Source organism: Nematolebias whitei, chromosome 17 (assembly GCF_014905685.2).
Source record: "Nematolebias whitei isolate Nwh7 chromosome 17, NemWhi1, whole genome shotgun sequence".
Classification (NCBI taxonomy): domain Eukaryota; kingdom Metazoa; phylum Chordata; class Actinopteri; order Cyprinodontiformes; family Rivulidae; genus Nematolebias; species Nematolebias whitei.
In genome coordinates, this window is record NC_056514.1 from 36,804,631 (window position 1) to 36,820,715 (window position 16,085).

General features: G+C 38.8%; 1 protein-coding gene and 2 non-coding genes across 3 annotated transcripts; all 3 read right to left on the reverse strand.

Annotated features, from left to right (window-relative positions):
* Nucleotides 1–1,887: 1,887 nt before the first annotated feature.
* LOC119424245 lies at nucleotides 1,888–2,001 on the reverse strand. Its single transcript, XR_005187495.1, has one exon. It is a non-coding gene; the product is annotated as a U5 spliceosomal RNA (small nuclear RNA).
* Nucleotides 2,002–3,294: 1,293 nt separating this feature from the next.
* LOC119424246 lies at nucleotides 3,295–3,408 on the reverse strand. The gene has a single exon (XR_005187496.1). It is a non-coding gene; the product is annotated as a U5 spliceosomal RNA (small nuclear RNA).
* Nucleotides 3,409–5,795: 2,387 nt separating this feature from the next.
* mfsd13a (major facilitator superfamily domain containing 13A) lies at nucleotides 5,796–16,085 on the reverse strand. Its single transcript, XM_037691214.1, has 9 exons — nucleotides 15,933–16,085; nucleotides 13,911–14,161; nucleotides 13,613–13,692; nucleotides 12,100–12,549; nucleotides 11,892–12,012; nucleotides 10,563–10,659; nucleotides 7,903–8,074; nucleotides 7,524–7,717; nucleotides 5,796–6,174 (listed from the first exon to the last, which is right to left on the reverse strand). Exons 2-9 carry the CDS (start codon nucleotides 14,076–14,078, stop codon nucleotides 5,927–5,929), a joined length of 1,530 nt encoding a protein of 509 aa, XP_037547142.1. The 5' UTR covers nucleotides 14,079–14,161; nucleotides 15,933–16,085; the 3' UTR covers nucleotides 5,796–5,926.

The following is a 16,085-nucleotide window of genomic DNA, read 5'->3' on the forward strand; positions in this document are numbered from 1 at the left end:
CTAGTGATTTTCTTTTTGTAGCTTTTAGCTCCTTTTAGCTAGTGTTGATTTTTTTCAGCTTTAACAGCTAAGTTTAGCTCGCTCAGGAAATTTCGGCTCTCGTTTCTCCACTTTAGGTTTAGCGGATGAAGCAGGGGTTCGAGCAGAAAGCTGACAGGTGAAAAGCTCTGCGCTCAGAAACAGACAGGAAGCAGAAAGTGCAGAACATCTCCAAGCTAAAACTCAGAGCATGCGTCTGCCGGAGGCCGCAGAACAGGAAGCGGCACCAACCTCTGCTCAGAGTCAGCCTGACATCACCCAACAATCTCGTCTCTTCATTTCTGAAGCAAGTTTGAGGATTTATTGGTTCCTGAAGCAGAGAAAAGACAGAAAACGTCACCGCGGATAAGAAATGAACCCATTAGTCAAATCTGTGGGTAAAGCGTTATCAGAAAATATATAAAAAAAGCGAAAATACCTTCACAAATCCCTCTTCCAGTTTGGTTTCCTCCTATCATCTCACTCAGTTTATAGCTTCTACCTCACTTTACGACTTCAAGAAGAGAACAAAACTCTTTCTGACTTTTTAAACGCCGAATGTTTATAAAAGTGGGATTAAAAACTTGCCTGGGTGGGGATTTTTAAGGGTTTCCCGGTGACGAGAAGTCAGAGTTACATGCACCGTTTGGTTCCAGCTCCGAGCGCCTTCGCCGAAACAAACCGGCTGAAACGCTCACAGCTCTGATATGGGAAGTCTGACTCTAACCACAGGACTTCCCATTCACTCGGCTCTTGGCACGTCAGTCTGCTGACGGTGACGACGGCCCCCGACTCGGTGAATAACAACTTAAAAATAAAGCAGACAAACTTAACCACTTGTTGACACCAAAGCAAAGAAAACATCTATTTATATATGTCATTTGCCGACTGAGTCAGACTTCAGCCTGGACAAAAATAACTATAGCTCTGCGAGCTTTATAGGTATGGAGCTAAAACTTGGCTGTGGTAGCTGAGAGTAGTTTGTAACACGCTCTCCGAGTGCCAACGGATCTCAAACTTTGGCACGGAATGTTCGGTCAGGTCATCTGGACGACGTTTCGTCCTTCATCCGAAGGACTTCTTCAATCCGAGGAGCCACCAACAAACAAGACTGAGTCTAATCTCTAATGGAATCCCAGAAGGCAGAAAGGAGGATGAGGCTTTGGCCTCCATGACTGTTAGAGACAAACATCCAGAGAAGTCAAAGATTCGTACCAGATCCGAGACGGGGTGGAGGCAGGGCAGCGGACTCGGGACCGGAAAGTCCAATCCCCAGTCATTACACATCTTGTGGTATCTCTGAGCAGCACACCCCATGCCCAATTGCCTCCCGGGTACCCTTGATAGCTGCCCACTGTACCACCTGTGCCCACTGTACCACCTGGGGGTGGATGTGTTAAAATGCAGAGAGCCAATTTCACCATTGTACAAGAACACACTGTTATTATTATTAAAAGCTCATTTGGTGACATGGCTGGCGTTGAAATTAATTATCAATATTTTCTTGCTTCCCCTTTAAGTGATTAAGTCATTGATTGAGGATTCCGGAAAAAAGTCACCATGACCCCGCTGCAACATTTAAACATCTAATCACTGAAATTATACTGACTGGGTTTATTAAGATATCAACATTTACATGAACTGACAACACAAAAAGTTTCATAGCGTCATCAGAGAAGCTATATGGTATAATTATCAATTATTAATAAAATTATCAATATTGACCAATGTTTAGCTCAATAATTATTGACATAAATGTATGATCCAGTGAGTGAGGTCACACGTACTTCATATGAGCTGATAGGCACAGACGCAGGACATAACAGTTTTTGTATTTAATTGTATGGGTTTATTTTTAACATAGTAGGAAGCCCCGCACGTGGCAGGGCATCAAAAAATTAGTTGAAACTCATGTTGATCCTCTCCACGGAAATCTTTAGTAAAAGGCGAAAGATTTATACGATCTGAAGAGAATCATGAGTGCTGACTTGTCGAAGGATCGTAAGACGATGTGATTCTCCAACATGTCCCGTACGATGACGGTGACAGAAAAAAAAAAAGCTAATTTCATACATAAACATGGTTAAATATTTTATATATGCTATTATACGTTTTTTTTGTTTAAATCGTTTTAAACTAAAATATTTTTAAAAATCTAATTTAAAAAATACTAACGCGCAATGCACGATGGGTAACATTGCGCTTCGTTCTGGTAACAGCGCTCACAAATGTTTTGCTAGCTTTTTTCTTTTTTTTTTTAACTAGGTAAACGTAACATAGCCGTTTGTCATATATTGACAAGGCAAACAAAAACATACAAGAACGAGAAAGTATGAAAAGGTTTAAATTGTTTCTTGGCGCATGCGCTCTAGAACGTTTGCTTGGCAACGAGATTACCGCTTCCTCGAGGCAACACATTCTCCGAGTACCCAGTTAATGCGACGAACAAAACGGCTTTAACGTCATCATACTTTCAAACTTTGACATGAAAGGTGGTTAGATATGAATTCATTTAGGAATGCCGAGACTTATGGATGGATAATTTAATTGTAAATATTGCTTTTTAGTTTTTAGATATTTTTGTTAAGCGGCTGTCTTAATTGTGGAGGATGGTTGCGCCCTCTGGTGAGCATTTTTTGTAAATTACATCGTTTTAATTTATAATATATTCCCAAAATAATCGAAAAAAAAAAGACCCCATACACTAAAATATATATATATTTTTTATTCAATCTGTACAAGTGTTTTTAAACTAAACCGGCAACATCAAACAGTGCCCATTTACGTTTAAAATGGAAGACATTTTTTTTTTGTTCCTACCTGCCTGCACAAGGACTCTAATGCGCATGCTCGAAGCCATATGTCTGTGGACATGACATTTACAGTAACTGTGGTGGATGGTTGCGCCCTCTGGTGCACATTTGTGTCAATTACATTTAATTTATAATATATTCTCCTACTTTTTTAAAAATTCAGTCTTTGCAAGTGTTTTTTAAACTAATCTGGCAACATCAACTTGTGCCAATTTACAGTTTAGCCATTTTTCTTGTTCCTGCTACTTCCGGGTACCTGCCCGCACAAGGTTGCAATGCTCTGTAATGCGCATGCTCGATGCCGTATCCCTGTGGACCATTCCACTGACCGTTCTTTCGTAATATAATGCAGCTACGTACAGCGTACGTGCCAAGTTATATTCGGAAGACCGCTAAGAACGTTGTCACGTAAATTATCAATCCCTACGTAATATCTTCTTCAGTTTTCTTTGAACATGTTGCAAGCCCCGCACTGGGCAGGGCATCAAAAAATTAGTTGAAACTCATGTTGTTCCTCTCCACGGAAATCTTTAGTAAAAGGCGAAAGATTTATACGATCTGAAGAGAAACATGAGTGCTGACCTGACAACCTGGATGTCAGAGCACCTCATTCCTCGACATATACTATACACATGCGGTGACAGAATAAAAAAAACCACAAACTACTTTTTTTATACAAACATGATTAATTATATAGCTATAGCTATTAATCTAGTGCAAAATGTTTGGAGTGAATTGTTTAAAAACTAACAATACTTTAAAAACGCGCAATGCACGATGGGTAACGCTTCGCTTTGTTCTGGTAAAAAAATAGCGCGCATAAATGGCTTTTTAATTAAGTAAACTAAATATTACCGCTTCGTCATATTTTGACAGTGCAACTAATATATACAAATAAGAAAAACTATAGCCAAGAAAGGATAAAATTATTTGGTATTAAAAGTTGGCGCATGCGCTCTAGTACGTTATGTTACTGCACCCTCGTGGTTTCTCGTCCACAACGCGGTTTCATCCAAAATCACAAAAATGTTTTCCGAGTTTATCACTTGTACAAAAATGTGCTTTTTAGCTCTATAGTTGAGATTAAGTTCAACATAAATATTAAATTTGTGGTTTCGTCTCACATTCTATTAAAAAAGTTATCCAAACAAACTATAACCATAAATAACGAAGTTGTATTTTCTATTGTAGAAAAAACTCAATGACTGCTGAAGAAGTGGAAACTCAGCTGGTAATGTGTTCAAATAAGAAATATCTCTGAAGCAAAATTATTCAAAAGCCAACAGTAGCAAAACACAAGCCAAAAAAGTAGTAAAATAATAGCTTAAAGCAAAAAAAAAAAAGGCTAGCTAAAACGACAGAAATTCTAGCTGAAAGAAGCACACAAGCTAAAATAAGAAAAAAAAGAGCAAAAAGTAGAAAATTAACAAGTAGGTGAGCAAAAACTAGAGAAACGTTAGCTGAAAAGTGCAAATCACTAGCTAAAAGTAGTAAATAGCTAAAAGCTAAAAAAAATGGCTAAAAGTACAGAAACAGCTGAAAGGTGCAAAACACTAGCTCAAAGTAGTATATAGCTAAAAGCTAAACGTGGAGAAGCATTAACTGAAAGGTGCAAAACACAAGCTAAAAGTAGCAAAGAGCTAAAAAAAAAAGACAAGCTAAAATTAGAGAAACATTAGCTGAAAGGAGCAAATACTAGCTAAAAGTAGTAAACAAACAGCTAAAAGCAGAACAGTCTACGTAAAAGTACCAAAATCCTAGTTGGTAGTAGCAAAACACCAGCTAAAGGTAGCAAATGTCAAACTAAAAGTAAAATGCTAGCTAAAATAATAAAAATACTCAATAAAAAGCAAAACACTATCTTAAAGGTGTTTCCAAAAGAAGCAAAAGTGAGCTAAAATTAGTAAAACTCAAGTCAAAACCTAAATATAGGAAAAAGTATAGCAAAAACATAACAGTACAAAAGTTAGCTAAAATAAGGAAAAGGTTAGCTAAATGCTAAAACTATCAAAAGGCTAGCTAGAAGCAAATTGTGGCTAAATCCTAAACAGCAGCTGCTAGCCAAATGCAGCTGAATTCTAGCTAAAAGAAGCACAAAAATACAGCTGGTATTCTGAAGCAGATTTTAAAAATCCTGTTTTTGAATTAAAGATCAGCAATTCTCTAAAGTTAACTTAATTTTTTTACTGAAACTAATCACCTGTCTCCCAAGTGAGCCGAACATTTTGATAGAAAACAGCTAAAACAGCTGTGAGCGTAGTTAAACTTCATAAAACAAATACATCAGCATTCACACAAGAAAACATTGTTACTTTCATCATTTCTTTTACTGGTTTCCACAACTGCAACATTTAAACGCAACAAGATCAAAGTATTACAAATACAACTGAGCAAAATGACAAAATACAGCTCAAAGATATAATATTGTGAAAGAGTTCAGTTCCCATCAAGTGAAACTCAGATTCATTACACAGAGTGAAACATTTCGAGCCTTTACTTCTTGTAATTTTGGTGACCGTGTCTTACAAATAACAAAAAAACAAAATTCAGTCCTCAGTAGCAAACCTGCAGGACAGTTTGTGCAACATTTGTTAGTCAAATAATCCACCCTGAAGTGCAGGTTCCATGCAGAATCAGTGGCACTAACATCACTTCAGCCTCTTGTTTCATCAATAGTATCAGACATTAAAAAAGTATATAACTGTTGTGAAACTTCAGTTTTTCAGAGAGTAAACAAAGACTCGTAAAGCAGAAACACGGATAATGCGTCACAGCTTTAAAAGCAGCACCCCTCCTTTCTGTCCACACAACAAAGTGCAGTTATCTTGGTCCACAACCACCAAAAGGACTGATTGGTGTCATGTTAGCATTTGGTCATTGATTTCAATATAAATATAATCTGAGTTTTACTATAAAAAATAAGGCATAATTCAGATTTCAAGACATTTCTCTTCAGGTGGGGCTGCGTTGATCTCTACACCAAACCAAGACCAGTTTGTGCAACGAGGCTGCAGAGCAAAGACAGCCGCTTCCTGCCTCGTTTGAAGACATTTAAACCGTGACCCGAAAGTGTCTTTGTGCGGCTTTCTTCCGGTTCAGATGGCTTTGACGTCGATGAGGTGGCCATGCTGGGCCCCCTGCCGTTGGGTCTTGATTCCCTGCAGCTTTCGGCCGTGAAGCGTGAAGCGGGACCAGGCGGCCAGCTGGAGCAGGGCGCAGGTGATCGGCACGAAAACCAACATGTAGAAACAGCCCAGGCGGAGAGGAGGAGTCCCTGAGCTGGAGGCCGTGTCAGACACCAGAACCGAGTCCTTCGTGGGCTCCCTCTGAAAAATATCATAACCTTGGGAAGGAAGGAACAGATTCCACAAATTATTGATTATCAATATCTCTGTACATCTCTCAAATCTGTTTATTGTGACACAGTTCTTCTACTAAAGTTGCCTAAATGCATCACACCTGGCGCTAAAATCAGATTGTACAAGATCTACCGTATTTTTCGACCTATAAGCCGCAGTTTTTTTGCATAATTTACAGCCCCGTGACTTATACACCGAAGCAACTTATTTATGTTTTCTCCCCATATTTATAAACCAATTTGTGGCTGAGATATGACCATTTTCATTCATTCTGACATGGAAAATATTGAACACTACTATTTTCAGCCGCTAGATGGCACTCGCATAATATGGCATGCTGCTCTGTCATGTAATAGGTAAAAGTGGCTATTAATGACACAACTGGCTTGCCATAGACCATCCAGCTCCAGGATCATGGCTGGAGAAACCATCAAATCAGCTTAATTTCGCAGCGGTGCCCTGGCAAAATGAAGCGAATTAGACCATTAAAGTGCATTTATTATGTAAAATTTCAACTGAGACACACCTTTACTATAATGTTGAGCAAACAAATGATATATTTTTAGTTGTTCATCTTGTTAAATTTTGAAGCGTTCCTCCTTCCCGATTTCCTCCCACTGCGCGCTCCCGGCGCACCGAGGCAGCAAATACTTTTGAAATGCAGCTGATTAGACCGTTAAAGTGCATTTATTAAGTAAAAGTTAAACTGAGACGCACCTTTGCTATAATTTCAAGCAAACAAATAATTGTTTTTAAGTGTTAACCTTGTTAAATTCTTGTTAAAGTCCTCCCGTGCACGCTTCCGCGGCCACCATTTGGCAGCCAATCGATTTTTGGCACAACACCGGCCCACATTTCCGGGTTGTCAGCGGTGACGCAGAATAGATATATACGGCGAAGCAACGTATTTATGTTTTTTCCACTTTACTAGACAATTGGACTGATGCGACGTGTACGGCGGAAAATACGGTAGATATAAACTTCTCAAGTCGCACTGAAAATGTTTTCTATCAAATCCCCTTTGACTCGGTTTGTTTTGGGGGTTTTGGTCTAAAAGTTTGAACAAGTTGTTAATCCTTCTTATTATAAATGTCAGTTTTGTTAGGATGTTATTTAAATGGACTGCAGGACGCTGCATGGAGAGTTTCTCTTTAGTTTGTTTCTTCTGATTGTTTTTAGAGCCTCTGTGAACACGGCTAAAGGCAGAGTTTCACAGCGATGGTGGATTTATTCGGACTCAAACCTAAAAAAAACCCTAAAATTCACCTCATCATACTTTGTCACAAAAACACACAACAACCTGGCAAAGACAAATGAGAGTCGGTGTCTGTACCGGTGTAAACGCAGAGCAGCCAGGTGCCGATGAGAGGAGCGAAAGTCTGACCCGGTTTGGTCAACAAGGCAACCATCCCAAAGAGGAGCGCGGAGGCAGCCTGCTGACGTCGGTTCACCACAAAGTCCTCGTCGACCAGGTCAGAAACCACCAGTTTCAGCAGCTTACAGGTGCCCTCTGTGAACACCCGGTTACTGGAACCAAGAGGGGACACGTTAGAAATCACGACAGAGAAAAACACAATGGGAAGAGTCGGGTTTTGTCCACAATTTGTCCTGTTTGTGGAGTGAATCTACAAGCAGAGGTTATCCTATTTCCTGCATCCGGAAAATGATCAAAACCAAAAAAAAAAACAAGCAAGCAGCAGAAACTACTGTACCTAGCGATGAAGATGCACAGCAGATAAATGTGGTCGGCCCCTGCAAGCAGCATGACCACACTAAGTCCCAGCTTGAGCATGAACAGCCAGCGGATGACCTGGTAAACCCCATAGTTTTGGCACAGTGTCAGGAAATACAGGTTGTTCAGGTGAGGGGCAACGTAAGAAATCCCTGTGGGAGCAGAAGCAGAAACACTAAAACGTAAAAATTAAATGGAACATTTTAAATTAAGTACATTGGAATGTCAGATACAGTGCATTTAAGTGCAAAAATGTATTTTATTTTTTGCTTTTACCAAAATTATATCTTCTGAGATCGCTAAATTAAACCTTACTGATGATTCACAGTTGTTTCCTGTGCAGAGGCAGTCAGTTTGCGCAGTTATATTCAAAATAAACCACGTTAAAATACTTAATGCAACAATAAGAGTGAAATCTTTGGGAACTTTATGATACAATTTGATTTTGTTAACTATCTTATTGTCTTAATCTACTTTTACAGTGAAGTTTTTTAATGGACACGTCTTCAGAAATGATCTTTTAAAAGCTAATCCTTTTGTTTTCCTCTGAAACTGACTTTTTTTCTGTGCTGGGAAATCCCTTTATATAATGTTTGGCATCATTGTGAAGCTTATGGATTCCCCTTTTTAAATATATGCCTAAAATTCCTTATGATATAATTCTAAACCAATAACAAATTAAGTTTTCAAACCGGTACTCTTGTAAATTAAACTAGCTTGTTGATAACCAGGTGACAAGTTTCTACGTATCACTTTGAAGCGTTTTAGAAGAAAAATGTTATAATAATAAGTCAATATAGTAAAATCCATCAACGTGAGTCATTTTGCCAGCAAGTGAACCTGCTAATTTTCCTTGTGGTGGACCTGCGACCCGTCCAGGCCTCGTGCACAGCGACTGCTGGATATGGGCACCAGTGACCCGAAAAGAAGCGGGTAAAGATAATGGATTAATTTTGCCAGTACAGTTCACATAAATGTTAAATTCTAATAGAGTGCGTAAAAAGATGTTAAAAAAAATTCCAGCTATTAGCATAGATGCTAACTTAACATTGAAAATGCCTTAGAAAAGCTAACGTGATTAGCATCGTGTTTTTCATTAAATATTTATACACAAATTAAACATTACATTACTAAAGATGACATGTTATCATAATGTCAGCTGTTAGGGACGTATATTCTTCAGAGTTCACTAGAAAAAAAAAAAGAAAATACAACTTTACTGCTTCTCTTACTAGAGGAAGTTATGGTAGCTCTACTGGGACAAACAACACAGCGCAGCAGCTACTCCGACGACCCCACTAGCAGCTCACATTAATACAAAACTGATTCTGAACACTTGGTTTGAAATAGAAAAAAATTAAAAGATATTTTACCGCCCACCTCTAGTAACTAGTTTAGTTTTTGTTATCCCAACTAGTGATGCACCGATCCACATTTTTTAACTTCTGATCCGATCCCTAAATCTGGATATCGACCCGATATATTGATTTAATATGAGGCTGTAATAAGCTCCTCTCTATAGGCAACTACATTTTGTACAACTATATGCATGTCCAAAAAGGCAACATGAGGTAAGTTTTATTAATGTTGGATAAGTTTCAAAGTTAGAATTAAATCCTGCTAACACAAAACATGTTTTTTTTTTAGTTTTTTTTTTATTCCTAGCTTTAAAGTGGATATTAAAGTGATTAAATGGCTTCAAACATCTGCTAAGTTCATGGCATAAGCCAACACAGACATGTTCCTGTTTATAGTATTTTACATGGCTTTATAATGTAACTGTTTATGTTTCGTTTTGATATATATAAAATGTTCTTGTATTTTTCAATTCATATGCTTTTTATGATTGTCTACTGTTGTACTGATAAATATCTCCTGGAGGGTGAACTATATCTTGGCTGCAAGTATCAAGCTGAGAAATCCTTCGTTTTCTACAGCTGATAGCGGTTGGTCATTAATGACGATGAAGTTTAGCAACTTCTCGGTAAACATTCAGCCCCGGAGCTTGAATGTCCATCGTAAAACTAACTTTACCGCGGTTTAATGTGGCGCTGTGGCTCTGCAGACATTACACGTTGCTGTCTTGCTCTGTGGTGTTTCTAGTGTAAAATACTTCCACACAGCCGACATGTTTCGATGAAAAATTAGCTGTTAGCCACAGTGCTACTGCACGTTGTAGCTGCCTGCAAACTATGAACTGGATTTCCTGAATGTGGGGCAGGTCTTATTACTCTGGGCTCATGAGACACGCCTCCGTTCAGGAAATCCATTCCATAGTTTGAAGCCAACGTGCAGAGCAAGATGTTTTACTTGGAGACACAGAGACATGCATCATGGACTGGAAATCTCTGCAGGTTGGATCGGAAAAATCCGATACGTAAATTATGCTGGTATCGGAGGCCGATACAGATACTGGATTGGATCGGCCCCATCCCTAATCCCAACACAATCAGAGCTTATTTTGCCATGATTTAAAGTATCTCTCAAAAACTTGAGTTTAATTTTAAACCAACACGCATATTTGTTTTTTACATGAATGCTTGAAGTAGTAATTCAAGCTCCACACATATACAATTAAATTCCCTTTCTCAGCTCCTGTAACACAGATTAAGATGACGTGCCGAGTTATCGGACTCTTACCCAGTAAAACTGAACCCGCAGAGGCAGAGATTTTATCAGACAAGAGATGTTCGAGGAACAGAGGAAAGAAGTTGCTGTTGAAGTGGCAGTGAAACACCTGCAATGGAAACAGACAGAACAATAACTCCTAAAAGATTACATCAAATAAAAACACAAGGAATGTACAGTTTACTACTGGTAATATAATTTACTGAATTATTTGCAGCATATATGGATAAATGATGTATACTAATGTGTTTTCAAATTAAAAGCCCAAACATGAAAGTTTTTTTTGTTTCTATTCTAAGAAATTACTATAATAACTAGAGAAAATGCATTTCCTGCAAAAATGCAGTGAATGCTCATTGCAGAAGAACGTGCAGAAAAACAATTGAAATTAGCTAAAAACATGCTGAAACGTAGCTGAAAATGTAGAACAAGCGTAAATCAGCAGAAGAAAGCAGAAAGAGCACAAACGTTTAAATGAGTGCAAAATGTGGAATTAGATGAAAAAGCTAATATTAGCATAAAAACTGCTAAATAGTAGCTGAAATTACTGAAAATAGCAGAAGTAAGCTGAAAGGAGCATAACAAGCTGAAATTAGCAGAAATAATTTAGCAGCAAAAATTACCATGAAAAACTTGAATTTATCTGAAAACAGCTAAAATATGCTAAAAAGCTAGCTGAAAAGGTAGAATGAGCTTAAATAAGCAGAAGAAAAAACATGTTTGCCCAATTAGGCTGAAAAAAGCAGAAATTAATACAAAAAAGTGGAAATTATCTGAAAAAAAAAAACTGAAATTAGCATAAAAGTATTTAAAAATAGCTAAAAAAAAAAAAAAAAAAAAACAGAAAGACGCTTAAATTACAAGGAAATGAGAGCACATTTTTCCTGAATTAGGCTGAAATAAGTTGAAAATGCCAAAATTAGTATAAAAACAGCTACATAGTAGCTGAAATAGCAGAAAAAGCTGAAAATTGCAGAAATAAGCTGAAAGGAGCATAACAAGCTGAAAGGAGCATGAAGTTTGAAGAAGTGCTAAAATGTTGTAGTTAGCAGAATGGATCTGAAAGGCTCACAAAACAGCCGAAAAACAGCAGAAATTAGCTGAAAAAAAAAAGTTACATTTGCACAAGGAAGCTGAATTGGAACAAAAAGTGAAAGGAGCAGTAAAAGGTTGTAAACAGATCTAAAGATTTGAAGGATGTAAAATAAGATCAATTCATTTTCTATGAGAAACAAAATACAACTTTATTTACAAAGCACTTTAAAAACAACACCGATGGCCAAAGTGCTGCTTCGTAAGCATTCACAAAATGATTCATAGTATTTTTATTTTTATTCTTACCTGAATTAGGTTCATTGACACGAACCACATGAAGTTCTTGTGTTTGGACAGCTGCTTCAGGTATTGTCCAATCGTGACGGGTTTCTCTGGCTGGGTAAACGGAGCATGGCCAACGCTCAGCCTGCGACAGGACAAACACGACGAGACCAGTGAGAAAGTAAACAACCTCTCAGGCACACCTTTCAATTTGATTTTTAAAACATCTTACTCTTTTAGAGCGGACGCCTCGTCTTGTTTTGGTCGGACTTCCTTGTTGAAGCGACGCAGCAGCAGCCGAGACACGAAGAAAAAACCCAGGATGGAAAACGCCGCCAGAGTCAGGCAGAAGAGACGGAACGAGTAGAAGTTTTCCTTGTCCCAGACGGCGTAGGAGAGGAAAACGGAGAGGGATCCCAGAGCGCTGAACACCGAGCAGTGGAAGTTGAGGCGCGTGCGGTCGGCGGCGGACACGGCGAGGTCGGCCAGCAGGGCGCTGTGGTGGAGGTCCACCATGGTGAGGAAGCCGTCGTACAGACACAGGCAGAGCAGGAACTGCAGGCCCGGACGGGCCCACGCCACCCAGAAGGCCAGGAAGGACAGAGCGAAGAGAGGGCCATTTGTGGAGAGGGCCTTCAGGCGCTTCAGCACCACCTCTGGAGACGTGATCTGAGAACCTGACCTGCTCGAGAAGCAAAGCAAGCGTCAGAAATCTGCAGGAAACAAAGACGATTCAGTCGGATCTTTAGAAATTGTTAAAATAAAAATATTAAAACATTCATATTCGCAAAATATAATTAAAAACAAAAGTGCAAACCCTTGTTGAAACGGTAGATGTGACACACTTCTATACAAACTCAAGAAATAGACGCACCCTAAAACTAGACAAAGAGGCGTCCGTTTGATTACAGAAACTCAAACAGAGGCGACACTCCCGTTTGACCACGACCTCGTAAACTGGTTTTGATGTGTTTGCTGCAGCTGTCGGAGAGTTCACTGCGAGATATCTGCCGGATCTAAATCTTTTGTTGACAAACAAAAAAAGTCGGGAGGGATGGAGAAAGCAAGAACGAAGAGGACCAAATTTTTCAGACACTCGTTTCCTACCAGTTTAAAACAAAAGTAAAAAAATTAAAATTGCTTCTTTAGCTCCCATTAAAACACATTTAGAGGAAATAAATCAAAACGTATGCCGTCAGTTTTGTGGGAAAGCAGACGGAGCCTTTTTAACAAAGTAAAAGCCACTTTCTTAATGTATTTAACAATTAAAATAATTTTTATTTTAACCATTTTTTATCAAAATAACCTAATACTGATCATAAAGCTTATTTGTGTATACCCGATGAACTGCTTACACGTGGCTGTAATCTTCATTTTTAAAATTTATGATGTTTAAATCTCTGAGTTTTATTAAATAATTCATTATTTTTGGTCATTTTATTGCTGTGGGACCTTTTAAAGTTTACACTGCATCGAACGTAGGAACTCATTTGAGTCTACAAATTATATTTATACATTTTACCCCCCCGAGTTTAAATCCTGACCAGATGAAAGCAGCTTGTAAATACATTTTAATGTACATTTAATCTTAAACACGAATGCAACTTGAAAGAAGAAATAAATATGTCCATGTTTTTGTGTTTTGATGTAAGTTTGCAACTAAATACAACTTGTATTTTTTTTGTTTTGGCTAAAGAACTGCAATGATTCAGTTGTAATATTTAAAGTTTATTTGTTTAACGTACTGAGGAGAGCTGAGGAAGGAGCGATCACTTAGCCATCCGAAGAGAGGATCGTTCAGACTGTTCCAGATGAGGAAAATAGTCTGGGAAGCAGCAGAACAAGTAAATAACACAACATTAGTAAAGAGAACAAGTTATTAATCACCTCGTATAAACTGCGCATGAATAAAAACATGTTTAAAGGCGATTACTGAATTATTTAGCAGCTAATTCAGTTTTGTTTAAAAGTTTCCAAGAGTTGAGCAGTCGGACACCTAAACATTTAGCAGACACTGCGACAGAGTCTGGTTCCTCCTCTCACCTCTCCCACCCAGAAGGAGACTTTATCGATCTTGTAGATGGACACAAACGTCTCCACGTAGTACAGCAGGAACACGTTGTGGAGGATGGACGTAAACAGGGCCAACGAGCCGTAGAGCACCGCGGTGGAGAGCACACTTTGCCAGCAGCTCCAGACGCTCCGGCCCATTCTTCCCTCTCAAGGCCTTGTTCTGTGCCACGCTGAGATCATCTCTCGGCCCGGACGACCTGCTTATACCGCCTCGTCATGCTCTGGAAATACAAATAAAGTTGAATGGGTTTGAACAACGTGGAACTCAAAAGACAAAACGCGTTCCTTTAAGATTTTGTAAAAGTTTCTGCATATTCTTAGATGGTCGCAATAACACAGCCCAGTAAGTACTGGCACATACTGGGTACTTATAGTTACATTTTGATACTTACCATGTACTTATGCATGTGCTATGTACCCAGTATGTACCTTGTAAGTACCTGGTAAATACTGGGTATGTAGCAGATCTATGCCAGGAACATTTACACAACCATATATAAGTACACTATAAGTACCTGGTGCATACCATGCAAGTACTCTGTGGATAACCTGTAAGTATTTGGTATGTACCATGTAAGTACAGATGTAAGTACTTGGTGCATACCAAGTAAATGCACCATGCGAGTACCCGGTGCACACTATGTAAGTACAGACAAATACCATGTAAGGACCTGGTACACACCATGAAAGTCCACTTTGTAAGTACCCAATACATACCATGTAAGTACCAGGTACACACAATGAAAGTACCCGATACATACTATGCAAGTACACTTTATGAAAGTACACTATTTAAGTACCCAATACATACAAGTACCAGGTGCACACAATGAAAGCTTACGATGTAAGTACCTGACATACACTATGAAAGTACACCATATAAGTACCCAATACTTGATGCATGTACATACTGGGAAATTGCCAAGCAGATACACGGTTTGTACCAGAAACCGGTTACATACCCAATAATAAATATCCAGTACGTACCAGACAAATACTCAGTTTGTACCAGGTTAAGTGTCGGGTAAGAACCCAAACATTTATTAGGTAAGTGTCCATTAGTTGCTGATATGTCTTAATTTTAAAACTACACTTTCTGCCACAGTAAAACCTGCATCACCTGAAAAAAATACAATAAAAACCACATGATTGTTTCCACACAGAGCATTTCCACAGCCTCGGTGTCATATTCAACACTAAACTGTAAATCCAACAAACGATGCCATAAACTTGACACTTCCTGTTAAAGAACAGAGTCATTTCCTTCTTTTACTCCCAACATGATTCTCTTTTGCCTCTCACTCATCCAACAAGCTGAAACGTTCCCAGAACTATAAAAGTCCAGTCACGCCCTGAGCTGGAAAAAACTTAAAATAACTCAAAAATTACAGTCTGGGGGAAATGTGACAGAAACTGCAAGCTTCACATTTTGATCACAGCAAGATAAGGAGCTGCCAAGGGGAGTAAACAGGTGTAACACAAAGCTTTGTACTCCTATCAGATCATGCTTTGTTAGATGATAGCTGAGAAACAATGCCCTCCACCTGTGGCTGGGAACACCTGTTGTGTTTATTTTAAAGACCAAAGCTAAGTAGGATGACTAAAACAAAAAAATAAATAAAGTTATTCAGGCTTTGATGAAAATCTTAAATATGGCTAAATGCGAGGGTATAAACACAAAACGCGAAAAGGAACTAGGACATTTTTTTAAGCGTCGAAACTTTTTGTGCAAATTCCACATCTCACAAATAAGCATGTCGATTAAACCATCGACAATTAAATATAAAATTAAAACCTTAAACGATGTTTGAGTTTGTACAGAAGCTAATCGATCGACACCCGTTTTGTTTGGTGAATCTCCTGCTAACGGAAAACTGTAGCTCGGTTGGCAAATGTTAGCATTAGCTAGCTCGGGTCGCTAATCAACGGGTGAACGAATTTACGTGTAACACCGACCGGGACCGAAAATGAAAAAGATAACGTGTTGCGTACCGATAAGACAGCCGCTCTTTAGTCACGATCCGTCCCGTTAGGGTCTCCGGGAAGCAGCCGAGCTTTTCCTCTAGTGGCGGACGGATCACACCATGTCCTCGCCGGAGTGGTTTACCGACACCAACGACGCGTGAAGCAGATTAACGTGAAGGA

Coding starts and splice junctions, on each gene's coding strand:
- mfsd13a (XM_037691214.1), bottom strand. CDS start 14,078: ATGGGCCGGAGCGTCTGGAGCTGCTGGCAAAGTGTGCTCTCCACCGCG. Junction 13,693..13,910: donor TCTCCTTCTGGGTGGGAGAG/GTGAGAGGAGGA, acceptor GCTGCTTCCCAG/ACTATTTTCCTCATCTGGAA. Junction 10,660..11,891: donor TGTCAATGAACCTAATTCAG/GTAAGAATAAAA, acceptor TTTCCATTGCAG/GTGTTTCACTGCCACTTCAA.